The following is a 17847-nucleotide window of genomic DNA, read 5'->3' on the forward strand; positions in this document are numbered from 1 at the left end:
GGGAATAAAGTCTGCAGTTGGGATACAAACACTAATCTTGGTGAGCGATTGAAAAGCAGCGCGCGCAGCGCACGTGGGTCAGGTGACTGCCTTCCCCTGGCAACGGCTTGTTTCTAGCAACCGGGCTGCGGGTCCAGGCGGAGCTGCCGGTGGTCGGGAGGCTGCTGCCATGAATCCGTCAGGAAACATTGGGGTCATAGAGCCCAATGGCGAAGAACACACCCTGATTCACGGGCCCTCGGTGTATTCGGATAATCCGCAGGAGCGCATCCAGGCCCGGCGCCTGCGCATCGCTGCCCGACAGGAAGCCCGGAGGCGGTGAGAAGGGGTGAAGGGGTGGTGCGGTAGGGATCCTAACCACAGGGCGGGACCTGGGACTGGCAGGGCCGGAGCTCTGCGGTGATGGGTGGGTGTGCTCTAAGTGTGAGCCGGAAACTTTTTGTTCCAGAACATTTAAGCAATGAGTTTTGGGATAGCTAGGCGTGTTGGCTCATGCCTTTAATCCCCCAGTACTAGAGAGGCAGAGGCAGGCAGATAGATCTCTTTGGGGTCAAGGATAGCTTGGTCTACATAGTAAGCCCCTGTCTCCTCAAAATAAAATAAAATAAAAGTAAAGTAAAATAAACGCTTTCATTTCAATTAGTGATCACACTCACTGGACCCCTGGTCATGCTCATCTTCTGTAGCAAAGGTCAGGACGACTACTTGTTTGTGCTTGCAGGAATTGATAATCATTTTCTAGAATCCATCCAGGTATTGCAAGTGACAGACCGGTGAGTTAGGAGGTGTGATGGGGGCCACCAAGCCTTTATTAGCTTAGACACAGCTGAAGGGACATCTGTTTGACTCCCGCACAGACTTAATGTGGCAGCTCTTCAACTTGTAAGTAGTTCATCCCAGTTTTAATTTTGGTGAGCAGAAAAATGACCGTTAGCAGGTGTAGCTAGTGTACAGATCCCGCTGAAGAATATGATGTCGTGCCTATGTGTCTTCATCCTAGTTTCACCCAACTAGGTGATGGCTTGCATTTCTGGGTATCAGTGGTAATTCAGATCTTGTTTTATTAGTACTAAAACTGAGTGAGTACCCCTTTCTTCACCATCAGTCCTTCAGGGAGGGGCTACATGCATCATTTACGTATACCTTTGCCAGTGTGTTCCTGCTTCTTCCTCCTGGAATGCTGCCACCTCTTTAGTTAACAGGTTCTGTTGTGAGGACTGATATTGGTTCAGGAAATGGGCCAGGCAGGGGCATCCTTGGTGTGTCTGTTGCTGCTTTCCTTGGTGGACAGATGAATTGGACTCTTGTCTGCCCTTCTGTTTGGCTCCAAATCGTGCCAAATTGGCCATCCCCAAAGCTGTCTGGGAGCCGGGCGGTGGTGGTACATGCCTTTAATCCCAGCACCCGGAAGACAGAGGCAGGCGGATCTCTGTGAGTTCAAGGCCAGGCCCAGCCTGGTTTACAGATCAAGGACAGCCTCCAAAACAATACAGAGAAACCCTGTCTTGAAAAAACAAAAAACAACAAAAAACAAAACAAAACAAAAAAGAACAAAGCTGTCTGGGGATCATGCTCTTGGCTGTCACTCTGGCCTTGGCAGTGATACTGGGGACTTGGTGACGAGACACAAGTTTCCTCAGGGAGTTTACACTCTAATGAGGGAGAGAGTACAAATTGCAGTGGACCAAGAGAGTAAGTAGCACCTCATGAGCTGTGACAAGGACAGTCAGGAGGAAAGGAGGACAAGGGTCGCGGGACCTGATGACAGGCAGCTAGAAAGGGTGGTCTGAAGCCCGAGAATGACCCGCTGGGACATTCATTGGCTCTGATAAGGGTATATGATAATGTCTCAACGAAATAAAGGCTGCTTTCTCGGTGGGAAGGGCGGCACTTTGACCTTCAAATCGCTCTGCCCTCTCCTTGGGGACAGTGTGAAGGGGCCAGCGGCGTAACTCAGAAGACTAGGCAGGAAGAAGACGGGTACTCTGCCTCTGGGGGGCATGGGATCAGCCCGGACGCTGTGGTGCTTTAGAGAGAAGCCGTTGGAACTGATGGGCGCTCCTGATTGGCTGTTTGAGCAGAAGGCAGTGCCGCTCAGAAGGAGGGCAGCAGGTGGTGGCGGCGGGGTCTGGGACTGGGGTGATGGTGGTGAGACTCTGGTGGGACAGCGAGGAAGGATGTTAACAATTGAGTTTTGAACATGTAAAGCAAAGTTGGACATTGTAAGATATTAAAATTGAGGGCTGGAGAGATAGCTCAGTGGTTAAGAGCACTGGCTGCTCTTCCACAGGACCCAAGTTCAATTCCCAGCACCCACATGGCAGCTCACAGCTGTCTGTCACTCCAGTTGCTGCGGATCTGGCATCCTTACACAGACAAATATGCAGGCAAAACAACTATGCACATAAAATAAAAATAAATAAATAATTTTTAAAAGATATTAAAATTGAGACGACCTTTAGGCATTTGGAAAGGGGTCTCAGATTGAGAGAATTGTCTTTTATTAACCTTTAGTAGCCCAAGAATTAGCCCTCAGAAGCAGCCCACGTAGACCATGCAAAGGTCACAGTCATGTCCTGTCCTTGCACAGTGCTGTCAGGGCTCTCTGCTAAGGTATATATGATGTAAACATAATGCATTTGTAATACCTTTGGGGTGCGGGAGTTGAGAGAGGATCTGGCCTGTAAATATGTAGACCAGGGTGATCTCTCTCCCCCCTTTTTTTGAGGCAGGGTTTCTCTGTGTAGCCCTGCCTGTCCTGGAACTCACTCTGTAGACCAGGGTGGCCTCGAACTCAGAGATCTGCCTGCCTCTGACTTCCAGGTGCTGGGATCAAAGGTGTGCGCCACTACCGCTTGGCATAGACTAGGGTGACCTTGATTGAACTCTCTGAAATTCTCCTGTCTCAGCATCCCAAGTACTGGAGACACTGGGTGCTACCACATTCAGTATATTGGTCATACTATTAAAATGACTTTTTTTCTACTTTATGGTAACACTATGTTTCAAATTTCTAAGTGATTAGGCATTTGAAGTGAAACAATTCTAAATGGTCTTTACTGTCTCTGGATTGGGAGAATTTGGATAATCACACACTTGTAAGTATGTATAACTAAAACCTATCTGTTCTTTTCCCTTCTGAGATTCTAGCTTTATTGCCCCTTGCCTCAACAAGGCAAGGTCCAGTTTATGAAAGTTATTCTCTGACCCCATATGTGTGCCATGGTGTGTGTGTGTGTGTGTGTGCACGCGCGCGCGCACACACACACACACACGAATAGATAAATAATATTTTTAAAAAGATAGTTGTCAGTCAGGCAGTGGTGGCGCACACCTTCAATCCCAGCACTTGGGAGGGAGGCAGAGGCAGGTGAATCTCTGTGAGTTTGAGGCCAGCCTGGTGTACAGAGCAAGTTCTGGGACAGTTAGGGCTGCACAGAGAAACCCTGTGTGGAAAAGCAGAAAAAACAAGCAAAAATAAAAGAAATAGTTGTCATCAGATGTGGTGGCACATGCCTACAATCCCAGCACTCCGGAGGCAGAGGCAGGCAGGTATCTCTAAGTTTAGGGCCAGCTTTATCAAAATAGGGATTTCCAGGCCAGCCATGGCTACATAGTGAGACCTTGTGTCAAAACAAGACACTACAGAGGCCTGGAGAAGTCGCTCAGGAGTCAAGGGCAGCCGCTCTTCTTCCAGAGGACCTAGGTTTGACTAACACCCATGGCAGGTCACAACTGTCTCTAACACAGGTTCCAGGGGATCCACCACCCTCTGGCTTCTATGGGTACTAGGCAGGCACAAGGTACACAGACATACCTACAGGCAAAGCACCATTTAACATAAAATAATAATCATAAAGAAATTGTTCAGCACGATGGAGGGAATAGGCCTACTCCAGGTAAGGAGAGTGTGTAGCTCAGTGGTCAATCATGTGTCCATTCCCAGCACAAAGGGAAGAAAGGGAGTGGAGGGGAGAGAAGGGGAAGGGAAAGAAAAGGAGGGGCTGGCCCATTCAAAGTAGAGAAGTACCTACAAGCTTCCAGAGTGCAGACGAGCCTGGGGCTGTGGTACATGCCAGTAACTCCAGGACTTAGAAAGCTGAAGCAGATGGATCAGGAGTTCCCAGTCATTCTGAGAGCCAGACACAAAGAAACTAACAAACAACAGAACAGGACAGCAGAGTATGATCACACTCCTGTGGGTGCTGGAGGCTGGAGGTTCTCAATGTTTCTATTTTCCTAGCCCCTGGAGGGTGGATTTTAGGTTTAGACTTACTCGTTTTACTTTATGTTATATGATGGTTTTGCCTGCATGAATGCATGTGTACCATGTGTATGTCTTGTGCCTGAGGAGATTAACAGAGGCCATACCATCCCTGGAACTAGGGTTGTGGCTGGTTTCAAGGCAGTTGGGTGCTGAGATCTGAACCCAGGACCTCTGCGAGAGCTGTTTTGCCCAGATCTTGAAGTCCTCCCAAAACGAACAAGGAGACCGAATCCCATATGTAAAAGCAAAGAGCCTTTATTCAAGTTTGGACTTGGACCTTCTGTGTACCCAATGCATTGGCATGATCAGAGAGCCTTGAGCTCAACTGGGGTGGGGTTTTACCATAGCAGAGGTTGGGGTGAGGGATCGCTAAGGTTCAGGACCCCTGATTGTCTGACGTTTGTCTAGAGGTGTCTTGGTGAAAGGGGATGGGTGTGTTCTGGACCAAGGGACATCTACCTACAGTGGTTGGAACGTTAGGTATTTTCCCATCATGTCTGTTCCTGAGTGGTGCCTGGGTGGTTCTGGTTTGTAGTCTTTCCTGGAACCAGGTATTGCTTCCATGGCTGGGCTCTACACAAACAAGCCACTGAGCAGATGCCCCAGCCCTGTATCGGATGTGTTAAACTCGTAGCACATTTTAGTTTGGTCTTACCTCATTGCAAGGACTGATTAGTCGCATGTGGTCAGTGACCACCATATTGACCAGCATAGTGACCAGGAGGTCAACACGGATGAATTAAAGCAGCAAAGGAGTTGAAATAGAAACTTGGTGAGCGTTTATAGCAGTCACTTTCCTTTCTGAACTGCTGATCTTTGTTCCAGATTAGCTGGGAGTATTTAGACAGAGTTGGTTATTAATTAATTGACTGATAGCCAATGTAGGACACTTGAGGTGGGCTTGGGCATGCAGGTAAATTAGCTTGGCAGTGTCCCAGCTGAAGGGAAGATTAGTGGTTTTTTTTCCAGAAAGCGAAGGGTGAATTCAGATAAGGAAACAGAGTGGAAGGACTCCATTAAGAAGGATTTGGGTAAGACTCAGATGCCAGTGGGAACTCTAAGCTCTCTTATCTCAAAAATGGGCAGCGGTGGACTTTGAACAGAGTGGGTGGAGCTGAGGCCAGTGAAGGGTTCTCCTTGTTTCCTAATGAATGCTGGAATCCTGACAGCTTCCTTCCTAAGCCACTCAAGGGTCTTTCTAACGGCCTGTGCCCTGGGAGTGAGGGAGGCCTCTTGGTAGCAAGGAGCCTGGGGGTGGCAAGCTATTTGCCTGCTGCCTCCTTAGAGAATTCCAGATCCTCCCATCCTATCTCCCTCCCTCCCTCCCTCCCTCCCTCCCTCCCTCCCTCCCTTCCTTCCTCCCTCCCTCCCTTCCTCCCTCCCTCCCTTCCTATCTCCCTCCCTCCCTTCCTATCTCCCTCCCTCCCTCTCTCCCTCCCTCCCTCCCTTCCTCCCTCCCTCCCTATCTCCCTCCCTCCCTCCCTCTCTCCCTCCCTCCCTCCCTTCCTATCTCCCTCCCTCCCTTCCTTCCTATCTCCCTCCCTCCCTCCCTCCCTCCCTCCCTCCCTCCCTTCCTCCCTCCCTCCCTTCCTATCTCCCTCCCTCCCTTCCTATCTCCCTCCCTCCCTCCCTCGCTCCCTCCCTTCCTATCTCCCTCCCTCCTCCCTCCCTTCAAGGTCACTGCATGTTCCAGGGTCTTTTGAAGGTCTAGAGCAAGGCATTGTAAAAGCGAGCAATAATTGCCGTACTCACTCAAGAGCTGAGCCATCTCTCCAGGCCCTAAGTGTCTGTTTTATGCCATTTGTTAACTTTATGTAGTAACTAGGTAAAGAGGAAGAGGGAGGAGGAGGAGGAGGAGGAGGAGGAGAAACTGAATCCCCTTTCACTGCTTTCTTCCATTTGTCACATCATCAGCAGTAGCAGGAATGCGGACACAGCCCCGCTCTGTGACTCAGAGTCAGCCTAGCACCAAGAGTTGTCTTTTAGGGAGCCCTACTCAGGTAAAGCAAGCAGGGCGGAGTGACAAGACGAACTACCATGAGTTGGATTGACTTTTCAGAAGATCCTCGGGCTGGTGGGATGGCTCAGTGGGTAAAGGTGCTTTCGACCAGGCCTGACCTTCTCAGTTCAGTCCCCAGGACGCCATGCTGGAAGGAGAGAGCTGACTCCTGCAAGTTGTGACTTAACATGCACACGGTGGCATGCCTCGCTGTCAATGAATGAAACGTAATTTAAATTTTTGTTTTTCGAAACAGGGTTTCTCTGTGTAGCTCTGGCTATCCTGAGACTCGCTCTGTAGACCAGGCTGGCCTTGAATTCACAGAGATCTGCCTGCCTCTGTCTCCGAAGTACTGGGATTAAAGGCATGTGCCACCACTGCCTGCTAATTTGATTTTTTTAAAAATTTATTTCCTAGGGTTTTACGCTGAGGGGTCCCAAAGGTCCAGGCCCAGGTATGCATTGGAGAGGTCACCTGACAGGAATGATGATGAAGGGAGGAAAGGAATTTCCTCCTAATGAGGCTACACCGGAGAGTAAATGGCTGGTCTTAGTTCTCAACAAAGACCGTATTGTTCAGACCTGTTCTCTCCTGGAGCCCCAGGCGAAGCCTAAGGTAGTGACTGAGAGAAAAGGAAGGCCAGGAAGATGGAAGACGGCATCAGCTGACATCCACACCCGCCAATCATCTTGCAGACAAATGGCGCACAGACGCGATTCCAGCTACCAAGGCGCCATCTTGAAGATTTTTCCTCATAGCTCACAGCAGGGAGCAGTCCTAGCCAGGGATGGTGGGTGGTGTTTCTCCCATCTCAGCTATGTCAAGACAGACTCCATATATGGTTCAGATACCCATCTCCCAGGCAGTTCCAGGTTCTGGAAACTGACAACTCCAACCATCAAGGCGATTGATAGCACACAAGTCTTTTTCACCCCACTGGATTTATCCAAAGATGGGCTGGGTGTGCTAAGGTTCTCCATTCACCTACATTTGCTTCTAGTGTGGGATTTTTGTTGTTGTTTTTGCTTTTTGAGACAGGGTTTCACTGTGTAGACCAGTCTGGCCTCAGATTTAGATTAAATTTGGGATTAAAGGCGGGCACCACCACAGCGTGTTTTTTTTTTTTTTTTGAGACATGACCTCTACATACCCCCAGCTGTCCTAGAACTCACTATGTAAATTCTTCCAGTTTTTATTATCATTGTGTATATGGTGATTTTTTTCCCTGTGGTTCTGAGGATCGAACCCAGGGCTTGGCTCATGTTAGGCAGGCTTTTTACCACTGAGCTATGTCTCTAGTTGTTAAAGTTTTATTATCTAAGTCTGGTATAATGACTCATGTCTGCAATCCCAGCACTTGGGATCAGAGACAGGTAGATCTCTTCAAGTCCAAGGCCAGCCTGGGCCAGCTAGGGATACATAGTGAGACCCTGTGTCCGACAAGAACGACAACAAATCCAGGTGGGCCGTGTTTGGGTAGACGACGCGTCTAATGACAGAGCACACAACCCCTGGAGATGACAGCGGCGCCCGGCTTTGCTTTGTCTGCCACAGGGAGGCCCTGGGCGAGTATCTGGACGGAAAGAAGGAGAGTGAGGAAGACCAAAGCAAGAGCTACAAGCAGAAAGAGGAGAGCAGGCTGGTGAGAGCTGCAGGCGGGCGGCCCAGTCCCTCGGCCCCGCCCTCACAGGCAGCCGGCAGGCAGGGGCTACACCCCTCTCTCTAGACGGCGCTGATCTGGACTCTGTCCGCCTGGGGGTTCCCTAGGAGTGAGCTCTCAGATTGTGGGCGCTTGTCAGGAAATGTGTCTGCAGCAGCAGCATCCAGGAGCCTGGGGCAGGAGGATTGCTGTGTGTTTAAGACGGGCCTAGGATACAGTGTGAGCCAGCCTCAAAAACAAACAAACGAGAAACGGGAAGGCTCAGTGTTTCAAGTGCTTGTGTTCGAAGCACAAGGGCTGGAGTTCTGATCCCCAGGACCCATGTAAATGCTGAGTGTGCATGGGCAGTAGAGACCAGGGATCCCAAAGCAAGCAGGCTTGGAACTTGCTGTGTAGACCAGCTTGGCTTTAAAATAAGATCCACCTGCCTCAGCCTCCTGAGGTCCAGGATTAAAAGCATGCACTGCCACACCCGGTCTTAATTTTTTAAATATCTAATTACATTTTATTTATACATGTGCCATGGTACATGTGGCAGTCAGAGGACAGTTTGTGGGAGTGTATTCTACAGTGTAGGTTTTATCTGGTTTAGGCCGCAAGAACCTTTACCCAGTAAGCCGTGTTGCCAGCCCTGTAAATTCTTTACACAATATTCTAGCTTAACAGATTCTCCTTGTTTTTCAGAAATTGACTAAACTCCTGCTCTGTGGTACTGAGTTGGTGACAAATATCCAGGTGGCTACAGACATCAGAGAGATCCACAGGAGAGTGGAGGAAGAGGAGGTTAAGCGCCAGCGGTGAGGCATCGACTGCGCTTGCATCCTGCCCACGTGTGCCGGCTCTTAGGTTTCCGGTGCTCGGAGCGACAATCAGTCCGACTTAGTCTCAGGGATTCTCCTGTCTGCTCCTCACGAATCCGCCTCCCTGTCTTCCCCCTCCCTTCCTTAAGTGTCCCAAACCGTGTGGGCGTGGAAGGAGTACACTCGTCCCTCGCCTCAGCTCAGCACGGAATACTCGACCGTAATTTATTCTAGAATTGAGATGAATGTAGAGAGCCACAGGAGGACACGCAAGGAAGCTTTGGGGTTTCCCTGCAGAGGTCGGGGGAACATCAGCGGGCTTTTAGGAAAAGCCAAGTAGGGTTTCAGCTGTTGAGCAGGCCTTTTAGGCAGAGGCATGCAATCTCAGAATGTGCTCGGGAGTGGCAGGTGTGGCTCTTGCAGAAGCAGCTTGTTGAGTAGGAGTTGCTGACAAAGCAGGCGATGACTACAGGGGCCTGCATTCACCTGAAGTCAATTACCCGCCTCTGCCAACAAACTTCCTTTCCTATGGCTCTAAAGCTGCCGCAGAATTGATGGAAACTGGGCTTCGAGTGCCCTCTAGTGTTCCATCTGCAGAGGCGACTAGGGTTCAGATGAGGCACAGATAAAACAGCACATTGAGACCAAGTGTCTACTGGTTTTCTTCCTCTTCCGGGCTTCTCCGATCGTAGTAAACACCCAGGGAAAACAGCGTGGCATACAGGACCGTTACCTGAAGTCATGCCGGAGGATGACGTTACTGTGGCTGGCATTTAGAGGCGCTGTTTCAGGGCAGCATGATGGTGAAGATTTGAAGGGGGGGGGGCAAAAAAATCAACCAAGAAGCTCTGTATTTAAATCAATTGAATGACCAGACCTACAGGTAGCTCAGTGTTATGTATATACGCAGCAACATATTTTAGAAAAGAAAAATTGTAATAGGTACGGTGACCTAGCTTGGACAGTGGAGGCATGTGATGTGATTATAGGGTATTTTTGTTGTGGCTCATGTCATTAAATAAGTTATGTGCTCTTTTTGGTAACATAGAGAGTTATAGGCATGGTGTGGTCCTAGCCACCATTTCCAGACTAGTTCCCGCCTCAGCTCTGATACCAGCTTCCCTACCGAATTCTCAGTGTACCCCTTCATGGGGCCTCTTTAGAATTTCTGAAAGGCTCTCCTGGTTTTGTTACTGGTGATGGAAGGGGAGTGATCAGCCCCCCAAGGCTATGCTGTTCATGAAAGCGTATAGAAGGATTTAAGACTTGGGCGTGGTGTCATGCCTGCGTTCATCTCAGCACCTGGAGAGCTGAGGCAGAGTGTAACCTCAATTTTGAAGGCACTCAGGGTACCTATTGAGTTCCAGGCCAGCCTGGACTACAGCCGAGATGCTCAACAAAAAGAATTAGGTACCATTTGTGATGTAGTTGCCAGGTACCGAGCCCCCAAACAGTGTGTCATTTTATTAACCCCAGCAACGGGTACACAGAGGTCAACCAGGTGGATGTTTCATTGTCTGCATTGCCCAGAGGGAGGAGCGTGAGGCTTGTGGAGGTCAAGTGACTTGAGTCCACTCCCAGTAAGGTCGGGGTTTGAATCTAAGCCGTTTTGTAATAATTCTAAGTGTGTCACCATCTCACCCAGCCCATCTGGCATGAAGAGATTGCGCGGACATGCTTTAACATTGGTTTGTTTTTAAATCAGCGTTGGCGTTTATGAAGAAGAGGTTTTTGTCTCTGTCACTTGTCTTGATGCTGGGACAAAATACCTGACAAGATCAGCTTAGACAGGGGAGGGCTTATTTTGGCTCACTTTGGAGTTACAGTGTGTCGCGGCAGGGATGTCGTGTCTGCAGGAGCTCAAGGCAAGCTGGTCACACTACGGTCCGAGCCAAAAGGCAGAGAGAGATGACTGCAGGTGCTAAATTCAGCCTCTCCGTTTGACTCGGTCCCGGACTTCAGGCCTCTGATCTATGCATTGGTGCTGCCCCCCTCAGTAGACTTAGCCAACATGCCCTCACAGACACGCCCCAGGTCTGTTTCAGTGACAGTTCTAAACCCCAGCAGGCTGACGAACAATGCTGACCACCACAGATTTCAGTGTGGATTGGAGCGTGGACAGGAGAGCGGGGAGAGACGCGGAAGGGTGGCAGTCTGTGTGTTAGTGCATGGGTTGTCAAGAGATGCACTTGCTGCTGTTCAGTCTGTCTTGCAGGTGTTTGGTGTAAGTTTCTCGGGGTGAACTAAAAGAAAGGGCGTGGATACAGCTCAGTGGGTAAAGGCGCTTGCCCCAAGAACTGAGCTCATCTCTGGGGTCCCCATGGTGGAAGCTGAGAACTGACGTCTTCAAGTTGTCCTCTGTTCTCTACACCCGGGCTGTGGCACATGTCCGCCCACACACACACGTGTGTGTACACACACATACACAAACATGCTAAATAAAGTGCCGTACAAAATTAAGCTAGAAGTAGTTTCCCCCGGAGTTTGGTTTGGCTCGGTGAACATCTGAGGGAAGAGCCTGGACCATGAAGCCTGGGTCATGCTCTCAGGAGAAGCTGCCAGCTCCTCTGGGAGGCAGGACCTAGGGCACCCAGCATGCTTCTGTTTGCAGACTCGAGAAGTTGGAGAATGAAGTCAAGACCAGCCAGGACAAATTTGACGAAATCACGGCCAAGTGGGAGGAAGGCAAACAGAAGCGGATTCCCCAGGAGCTGTGGGAGATGCTCAACACCCAGCAGGTGCACTGTGCTGGCCTCATAGAAGACAAGAACAAGCTGATCAGCGAGCTGCAGCAGGCAAGGAGCTGCCGCAGGGGAGGGGCTGCAGCAGGCGAGGGGCTGCAGCAGGGGAGGAGCCTCAGCAGGGGAGGGGTGGGCGTCCATCCTGGCCGAGGGGCATGACTTGCCGCTCCTTGGTTTTTCCGGCCTTACTTTGTCATTTAGCCTTGTGACATAATTCAAGCCAGTAATGGTGACACACACCTGTAATCTCAGCATTTGGGAGGCCGATGGAGGATAGCAAGTCCAAGGCCAGATGGGCTACAGCAATGAGATGATGTTGGAAAAAATAGAAAGAAATCCACTTGATTGTATTTCATGCTCAGTTGAAGATCCGTGGGCATTATGGAACCAGCTCTTACAGTTCAGTTGACTCATCTGCGTGGTCCGTTTTACTCTGTTGATGGTTTCTCTAAACTCTCAGAAGGTTTTGAGTCTGGCATAGTCCCATTGGTTTATTTTTGATTTTGTTCCCACCACAAATCCCAAGGCTTTTCCCATTTTTTTCCAGGTACTTGCTGTTTTAGGCTTTGCTTTTAAATTGTTTTATTACATCGGAGTTAATGACATAAGGCGAGAGCACTATCTTATATTTTACATGTGAACATGTTAATTGTGCTCTCCCCCCTTTTAAATTTTTTTCCCCAAGACAGGGTTTCTCTGTGTAACAGTCCTGGCTCTTTTGGAACTCACTCTGTAGACCAGGCTGGCCTTGAACTCACTGAGATCTGCCTGCCTCTGCCTCCCAAGTGCTGGGACAAAAGGTGTGCACCACCACACCCTCCACCTCCTTTAAAAAAGTTTTTTTTAACATATTCAGTTTCTGGACACAGTCCTATAGTCCAGGTTGGCTTTGAAATCAGTCTGTAACTGAGAATGACCTTGACCTTGCAACCCTCCCGCCTCTCCCTCCTAAGTGCTGAGGTACAGGCATGTGCCGCTCTCCTAGGCTTGGGTGGTACCGTGGACCACGCTGGGGCTGACCGCATGCTAAATGAACTCTCCACCAGTTGATGTGACTCTGGCTCCAATGACATAGAGAGGACTTTCCCCGTAGTGCGGACGTGCTGAAAACGCTTGAGCTGAGGCTGGGCTGTAGCTCAGTGGTACGGTGCTTGCCTAGCACAAGGCTCTACCCTGCCCTGCCTGCCTCTGCCTCCCAAGTGCTGGGACTTACAGATGCACCCCTACTGTACCAGGCCTTTCCTTCGGGCCACCACCCGGATCCCAAAGCATGACACAGAGATTTAGTGCTAGTTTTGAATGCTTGGCCTAGCTCAGACTCATTTCTGTATAGCTCTTTTAACCTTTCTCTTTATCTACCTTTGCCTTGGGGAGGGGGGTTACTTTTCTTTCCTTCTGTATATCTTTTTTAAAATTTATTTGTTTTATGTGTATGAGTGATTTGTCTGCTTCTATGTCTACACACCAGAAGAGTGCATTGGATTCCATGGTACTATGGTTATAGAAGGTTGTGAGTTGTCCATGTAGGTACTGGGAATTGAACCCAGGTCCTCTGAAGAACAACCAGTACTCTTAACCTCTGAGCCATCTTCCCGGCCCTCCATTTTCACTGCTTCTTGCGTCTGCTGGCTGGTGGCTGCTGGCCCCAGGCATACCCTTGTTCTCTCCTCATCCTTCTCTCGTTCTGTCCTTCACGCCCCCCTCCCTCCCTTCTCTCTCCCTTTCACCTAGATGTCTCCTCCTACTTATTCTCTCTGCCTTTCAACCCACCTATCCTTTTTCCTGCCTGGCTATTGGCCATTCAGGTCTTTGTTAGATCAATCAGGTGCCTTAGGCAGGCAAGGTGAAACATAATTAAACACACATCCATAGATTGTTAAATGAATGCAGCACAAACAAATGTAACATATCTTTGCCTAGTAAAAATAATATTCTACAACACACCACCACACTTGGATTTTTTTTAACCAAGTCTTGCCATTTAGGCCAGGCCAGCCTTGAGCCCACGATGTAACCTAGAGAGGCCTTGAACTCACCCAGTAACCAGGACTGATTCACACTCACAATCCTCTTGTCTCTAGGCTATGCCATTATGTCTGCCTTAGTTCCTAGTGTACAGATTTGGGTGGGAGGTGCTGGGCGGGTGTGCTTACTTGTGCCCGTGTCCCTCTCCAGGAGCTAAAAATAAAGGATGACCAGTACGTGAAGGACTTGAAGAAGCAGTCAGACGACATCAGCCTGCTTCTAGAGAGGATGGAGGAGCAGGTGAAGTGTATGATGAAGAGCTTCAGGCAGGAGCTCATGCACATCGAGGTGAGGCCTGTGGGGACCCGGGGAGCATGGCTGCACCCGCCCTGACAGCCTAAGTGGGGCTCCCGTGACTCCGGCCTCTGATTTCTGTCTCCGATTTTAGGGTTTGTTTCGTTCATTCATTCATTTATTCAACAAGTAGGAGTCGAGCATTTAGCGTGTGGCAGGCACTGCTCCAGGGGCAGGCGAGCCAGCCATGAACAAAACAGAGCTCACTGGAGCCTGTATTCTCACAGGAGGCAGCTAGAACTAAACACGTGATTCCGAGTCATATAATTTGCCTGGCGCTAGCTAATAAGCGTTGTGAAAGAGCAGACGGGGCGGAGGATATGCGGTCAGTTTCCTGTCACCGTGACAAGAACCTGAACAAAACAGCCTGAGGGGAAAGGCCTCGCTTTGGCTGGTGGTTCGGAGGATCCCGGTAGTCGTGATGGAGGGGGCGTGGCAGTGAGCAGTTCATGTGAAGGTAGGGAGCAGACAGGGATATGCCTGGGCTAAAGAATGCCCTCGTTTACCTTTACCCCACCTGGACCCCCAGCCTAGTGTATTCAGGGTCCTACTCTAATGGGCCACCCGTCTTCAGGACGCTCTTTCCTTAGTCGGTCTCAGGCTGTCCAAGAGGTGTGCTGGAAGCAGTCTCCCAGGAGCCTCTCTGCTCAAGCTGGCAGCAGAGATGAACCACAGAGAGGAAGTTGAGAGACGTCAGTGCCCGGGAACCATGGTCAAATGGACTATTTATTCGCCGCTGTGTGGTCGCGACGGGGCAGGGAGTGACACGAAGGAATCAGAGATCATTACCTTGAATTTGAATGCCATGTTCAAGATTGAGACCGGGTTTTAGGTCTTGCAAAAATGGAAGAGAGACAAGAGGACTTGTCTCTCAGCAACGGCAGGCCTTCCCAATCCACATGTTGTCTTTGTAGCCATGGCAATGCTAGTCAAGTTTGTGGTACCTGCTAAGTTTGCCCAGTGGTTGCCCCCAGACCCAGAGTAGGGGACTCTGGGCAGCTGTCCTCTCAGCATTTATGAGGAGTGTGCATTTGCTAACTTCCATTCTAACTCTCTCAGCAGCCATCTGGCCACATGGAATTTACAAGTCCATATTTGTATGTAACTTAGGCCCGTGTGCGGTTACCTACAGTTCTTTGGTACTGGTGTGTCCCCACTCCCCATGGAAGTGGACACCAGGACCTTTTCCCATCTTGGTATCTTGGTTGTAGAAAGCCTTTGAGTCAGAGCGACAAGAGCTACTGTCCAATAATAAGAAGAAATGGGAGCGAGCGCTGCAGGCTCACAACGCCAAGGAGGTAAGGGGGTGGAGGAGGGGTGGGGTCTCCAGGGGGGCCCGTGGGCCCGTGGGCAGTATTGGATATGGTTCAGCCCCAAACCTCAAGTACCTTGGGTAGGACATGTGTGGCTCATGCTCCTTCCTGTGTTTCATGATTAGTCAGCGTGGCTGTGAAGGCTAAGTGTGTCTGATGTATCTCCACCATCTTGTCATTGTCTCCTTAAGAATCCACTCCAAGCCGGGCGTTGGTGACGCACGCCTTTAATCCCAGCACTCGGGAGGCAGAGGCAGGCGGATCTCTGTGAGTTCGAGGCCAGCCTGGTCTACAGATCGAGTTCCAGGACAGCCTCCAAAGCCACAGAGAAACCCTGTCTCGAAAAACAAACAAACAACAACAAAAAAACAAAAACAAAAACAAAAGAATCCACTCCAGTGTCAGTATTTGTGGCCCAAGAAAGTGTTTTTCTTTTTCCTTTTTTTTGGGGGGGAGGGGTCTCATGTAGCTCAGGTTGGTCACAAACTTTCTATACGGCCAGAGATGACCTTGGTCCTCTGCCTCCATGCCCTGAGTGCTGGGATCGTAGGTATACAATGTTATGTCCAGTCTATGAAGTACTAGGGGGTCCAACCCGGGCTTTCTGTTTGCATTCTAAGCAAGCAGTCTTTGAACTAAGCTACCTCCCCAGCTCAGGAAATGGTTAAGATGCACTTTATTTAATATTATTATTAATTGCTTGAGACAATTAATAATGGAGTCTGACCGGAACTCCATAAGTAGAACAGGCTGACCTTGAACTTGTGAACACTCCTCTGACTCTTGACTGTTGGGATTGCAGGTGTGTACAATCCCATTTTAAGACACATTTAAAAGATAGCCTAGGAATATTGTGCCACTTTATTTCATAGGTACAAAGAATAAAGACGTGACATGACTAAGGCACCTTCCTATTGTGATTTTGCACTGTAAAGAGCTGCTAGGCTACAGGGCGTGTTTAAATTCTCTTGAAAAATAATATATATATATATATTTTGGATTTTCGAGACAGGGTTTCTCTGTGTTGTTTTGAAGCCTATCCTGGAACTCCATCTGTAGACCAGGCTGGGCCTGGCCTCGAACTCACAGAGATCCGCCTGCCTCTGCCTCCCGAGTGCTGGGATTAAAGGCGTGCGCCACCACTGCTCGGCTTGAAAAAATATTTTTAAAAAGCGATCTTTTTTTTTGGTAAGTAGGTATGTGAGCGCATGTGTGGATGTGTGTAGGAGCCCTCAGAGCCAGAAGAGGCTGTTAGATCTCCTGGAATTGGAGTTGCAGTGATGTAGAGGCATGCAGGCACGCGGGTGCTGGGAATCAAACGCGGGTCCCGGGCAGGAGCATTGCTCTCTCCTAACAGCTGAGCCATCACTCCAGCCCCTGCCTCTCTGTAGTTTCTACAGTCAGAGCCCAGCCAGGACTCCGGAACTCAAAGCCTTGAGCTTGGGCCTTTGAATGCCAGCAGACATACTCGTGCAGACTCCCAGGCCCTGCTCTGTGCCCTGCCTGTCGGGCTCTCTGGAGGGTTGGTCTGGGAGGGGGGCTCTGGAATCTGACTGTCCGCCCGCTCTTAGCTGGAGTACCTCATCAACCGCATGAAGAAGGTGGAGGACTACGAGAAGCAGCTCAACAAGCAGCGGGCCTGGGACTGTGAAGAGTACAACATGATCAAGATCAAGCTGGAGCGGGACGTGCAGGTGAGGGACGGCACCCACCTCAGGGCCAGGCGGCCGCGGCCGGTGACAACCGCCTGAGTGCCGCGCATCAGCTGCTACTCAGTGTCTCAGAGGCAGTCACTCACTGTCTAGTCTTTCTTTCCTTCTTTCTCTCTCTCTCTCCCTCTCTCTCCTCTCTCTCTCTCTCTCTCTCTCTCTCTCTCTCTCTCTCTCTCTCTCTCTCTCTCTCTCTCTCCCTCTCTCTCTCCCTCTCTCTCTCCCTCTCTCTCCCCCCCCCCTCTCTCTCTCTTTTTGGCGGAGGGTGGATAGGGTCTTCTGTAGCCTCAGCTGGTCTTGAAATCTGTGGAACCAAGGATGGCCTTGAACTCCTGATCTTCCTGCTTCCATCTTCTAAGTGTTGGGAGTTACAGAGGGTTGTGAGCCACTGGGTGAGGGTTAGGAAAAGGACACACAGGTCCTCTGCAAGAGCACACAGCACTCCTAACCAGTAGGGCCATGTCTTTCCAGCTCCCTAGTTTAACTGTTTATTTGTTTGTTTGTTTGTTCGAGACAGGGTTTCTCTGTAACTCTGGAGCCATGAAGTCATCCTGTAGCCCAGGGTGACTTTGAAATTGTGTCACACCTGCCTCAGCCTTAGGCTGAGGTTGTAGGCCTATGCCACCAGGCCCGACTGGTCCATGTTCATTTAGAATTGTAAGCTCAGTTCTTACTAAGAGCTGCTGTTTTTCATACCAGGATGTTAACCATTGAGTATGCGCCAGGCACAGTGGCAGTTAGTGTAGGCTGGGGATGGAGCCAGGGGCGTGATGGTGTATGCCTGTAACTGCAGAATTTACGATGTGAGGGCAGAGGGGTCAGCCGGTCTTTTTCGGCTACAGAGTGAGTTGGAGGCTAGCCTAGTCCACATGAGACCCTTTTAAATAAATCCAGCAAACCTGCAGCAATAAACTGTGCTTAATATATAGGGATCGAGGATGGCTGTGTTGAGACTAAAACCTGAGATGATTGACAGAGGGCATTTGGTATGGAAGTTATGTTAAGCATAAAGAGAAAACTAGTGACCCCTGCATAAATC

At 49.9% G+C, this 17847-nt stretch overlaps 1 protein-coding gene across 2 annotated transcripts in view; it reads left to right on the top strand.

Annotated features, from left to right (window-relative positions):
• Nucleotides 1–101: 101 nt before the first annotated feature.
• The window catches only part of Drc1 (dynein regulatory complex subunit 1), a 43515-nt gene continuing 25769 nt past the window's right edge, over nt 102–17847 (top strand). Inside the window, exons 1-7 of one of the 2 annotated variants that reach the window (XR_005870786.1) lie at nt 102–318; nt 7821–7908; nt 8611–8723; nt 11338–11521; nt 13643–13780; nt 14998–15084; nt 16671–16793. Coding sequence is in view for 1 of the 2 variants with exons in the window: in XM_040730818.1 (XP_040586752.1) it covers nt 170–318; nt 7821–7908; nt 8611–8723; nt 11338–11521; nt 13643–13780; nt 14998–15084; nt 16671–16793 (882 nt within the window). In the remaining variant the exon portion in view is untranslated. The remainder of the gene's footprint in view (nt 319–7820; nt 7909–8610; nt 8724–11337; nt 11522–13642; nt 13781–14997; nt 15085–16670; nt 16794–17847) is intronic. The other variant, XM_040730818.1, reaches the window with a different exon arrangement.

The sequence above is a fragment of the Mesocricetus auratus genome, unplaced genomic scaffold (genome assembly GCF_017639785.1).
Source record: "Mesocricetus auratus isolate SY011 unplaced genomic scaffold, BCM_Maur_2.0 Super-Scaffold_100024, whole genome shotgun sequence".
NCBI classification, from domain to species: Eukaryota; Metazoa; Chordata; class Mammalia; order Rodentia; family Cricetidae; genus Mesocricetus; species Mesocricetus auratus.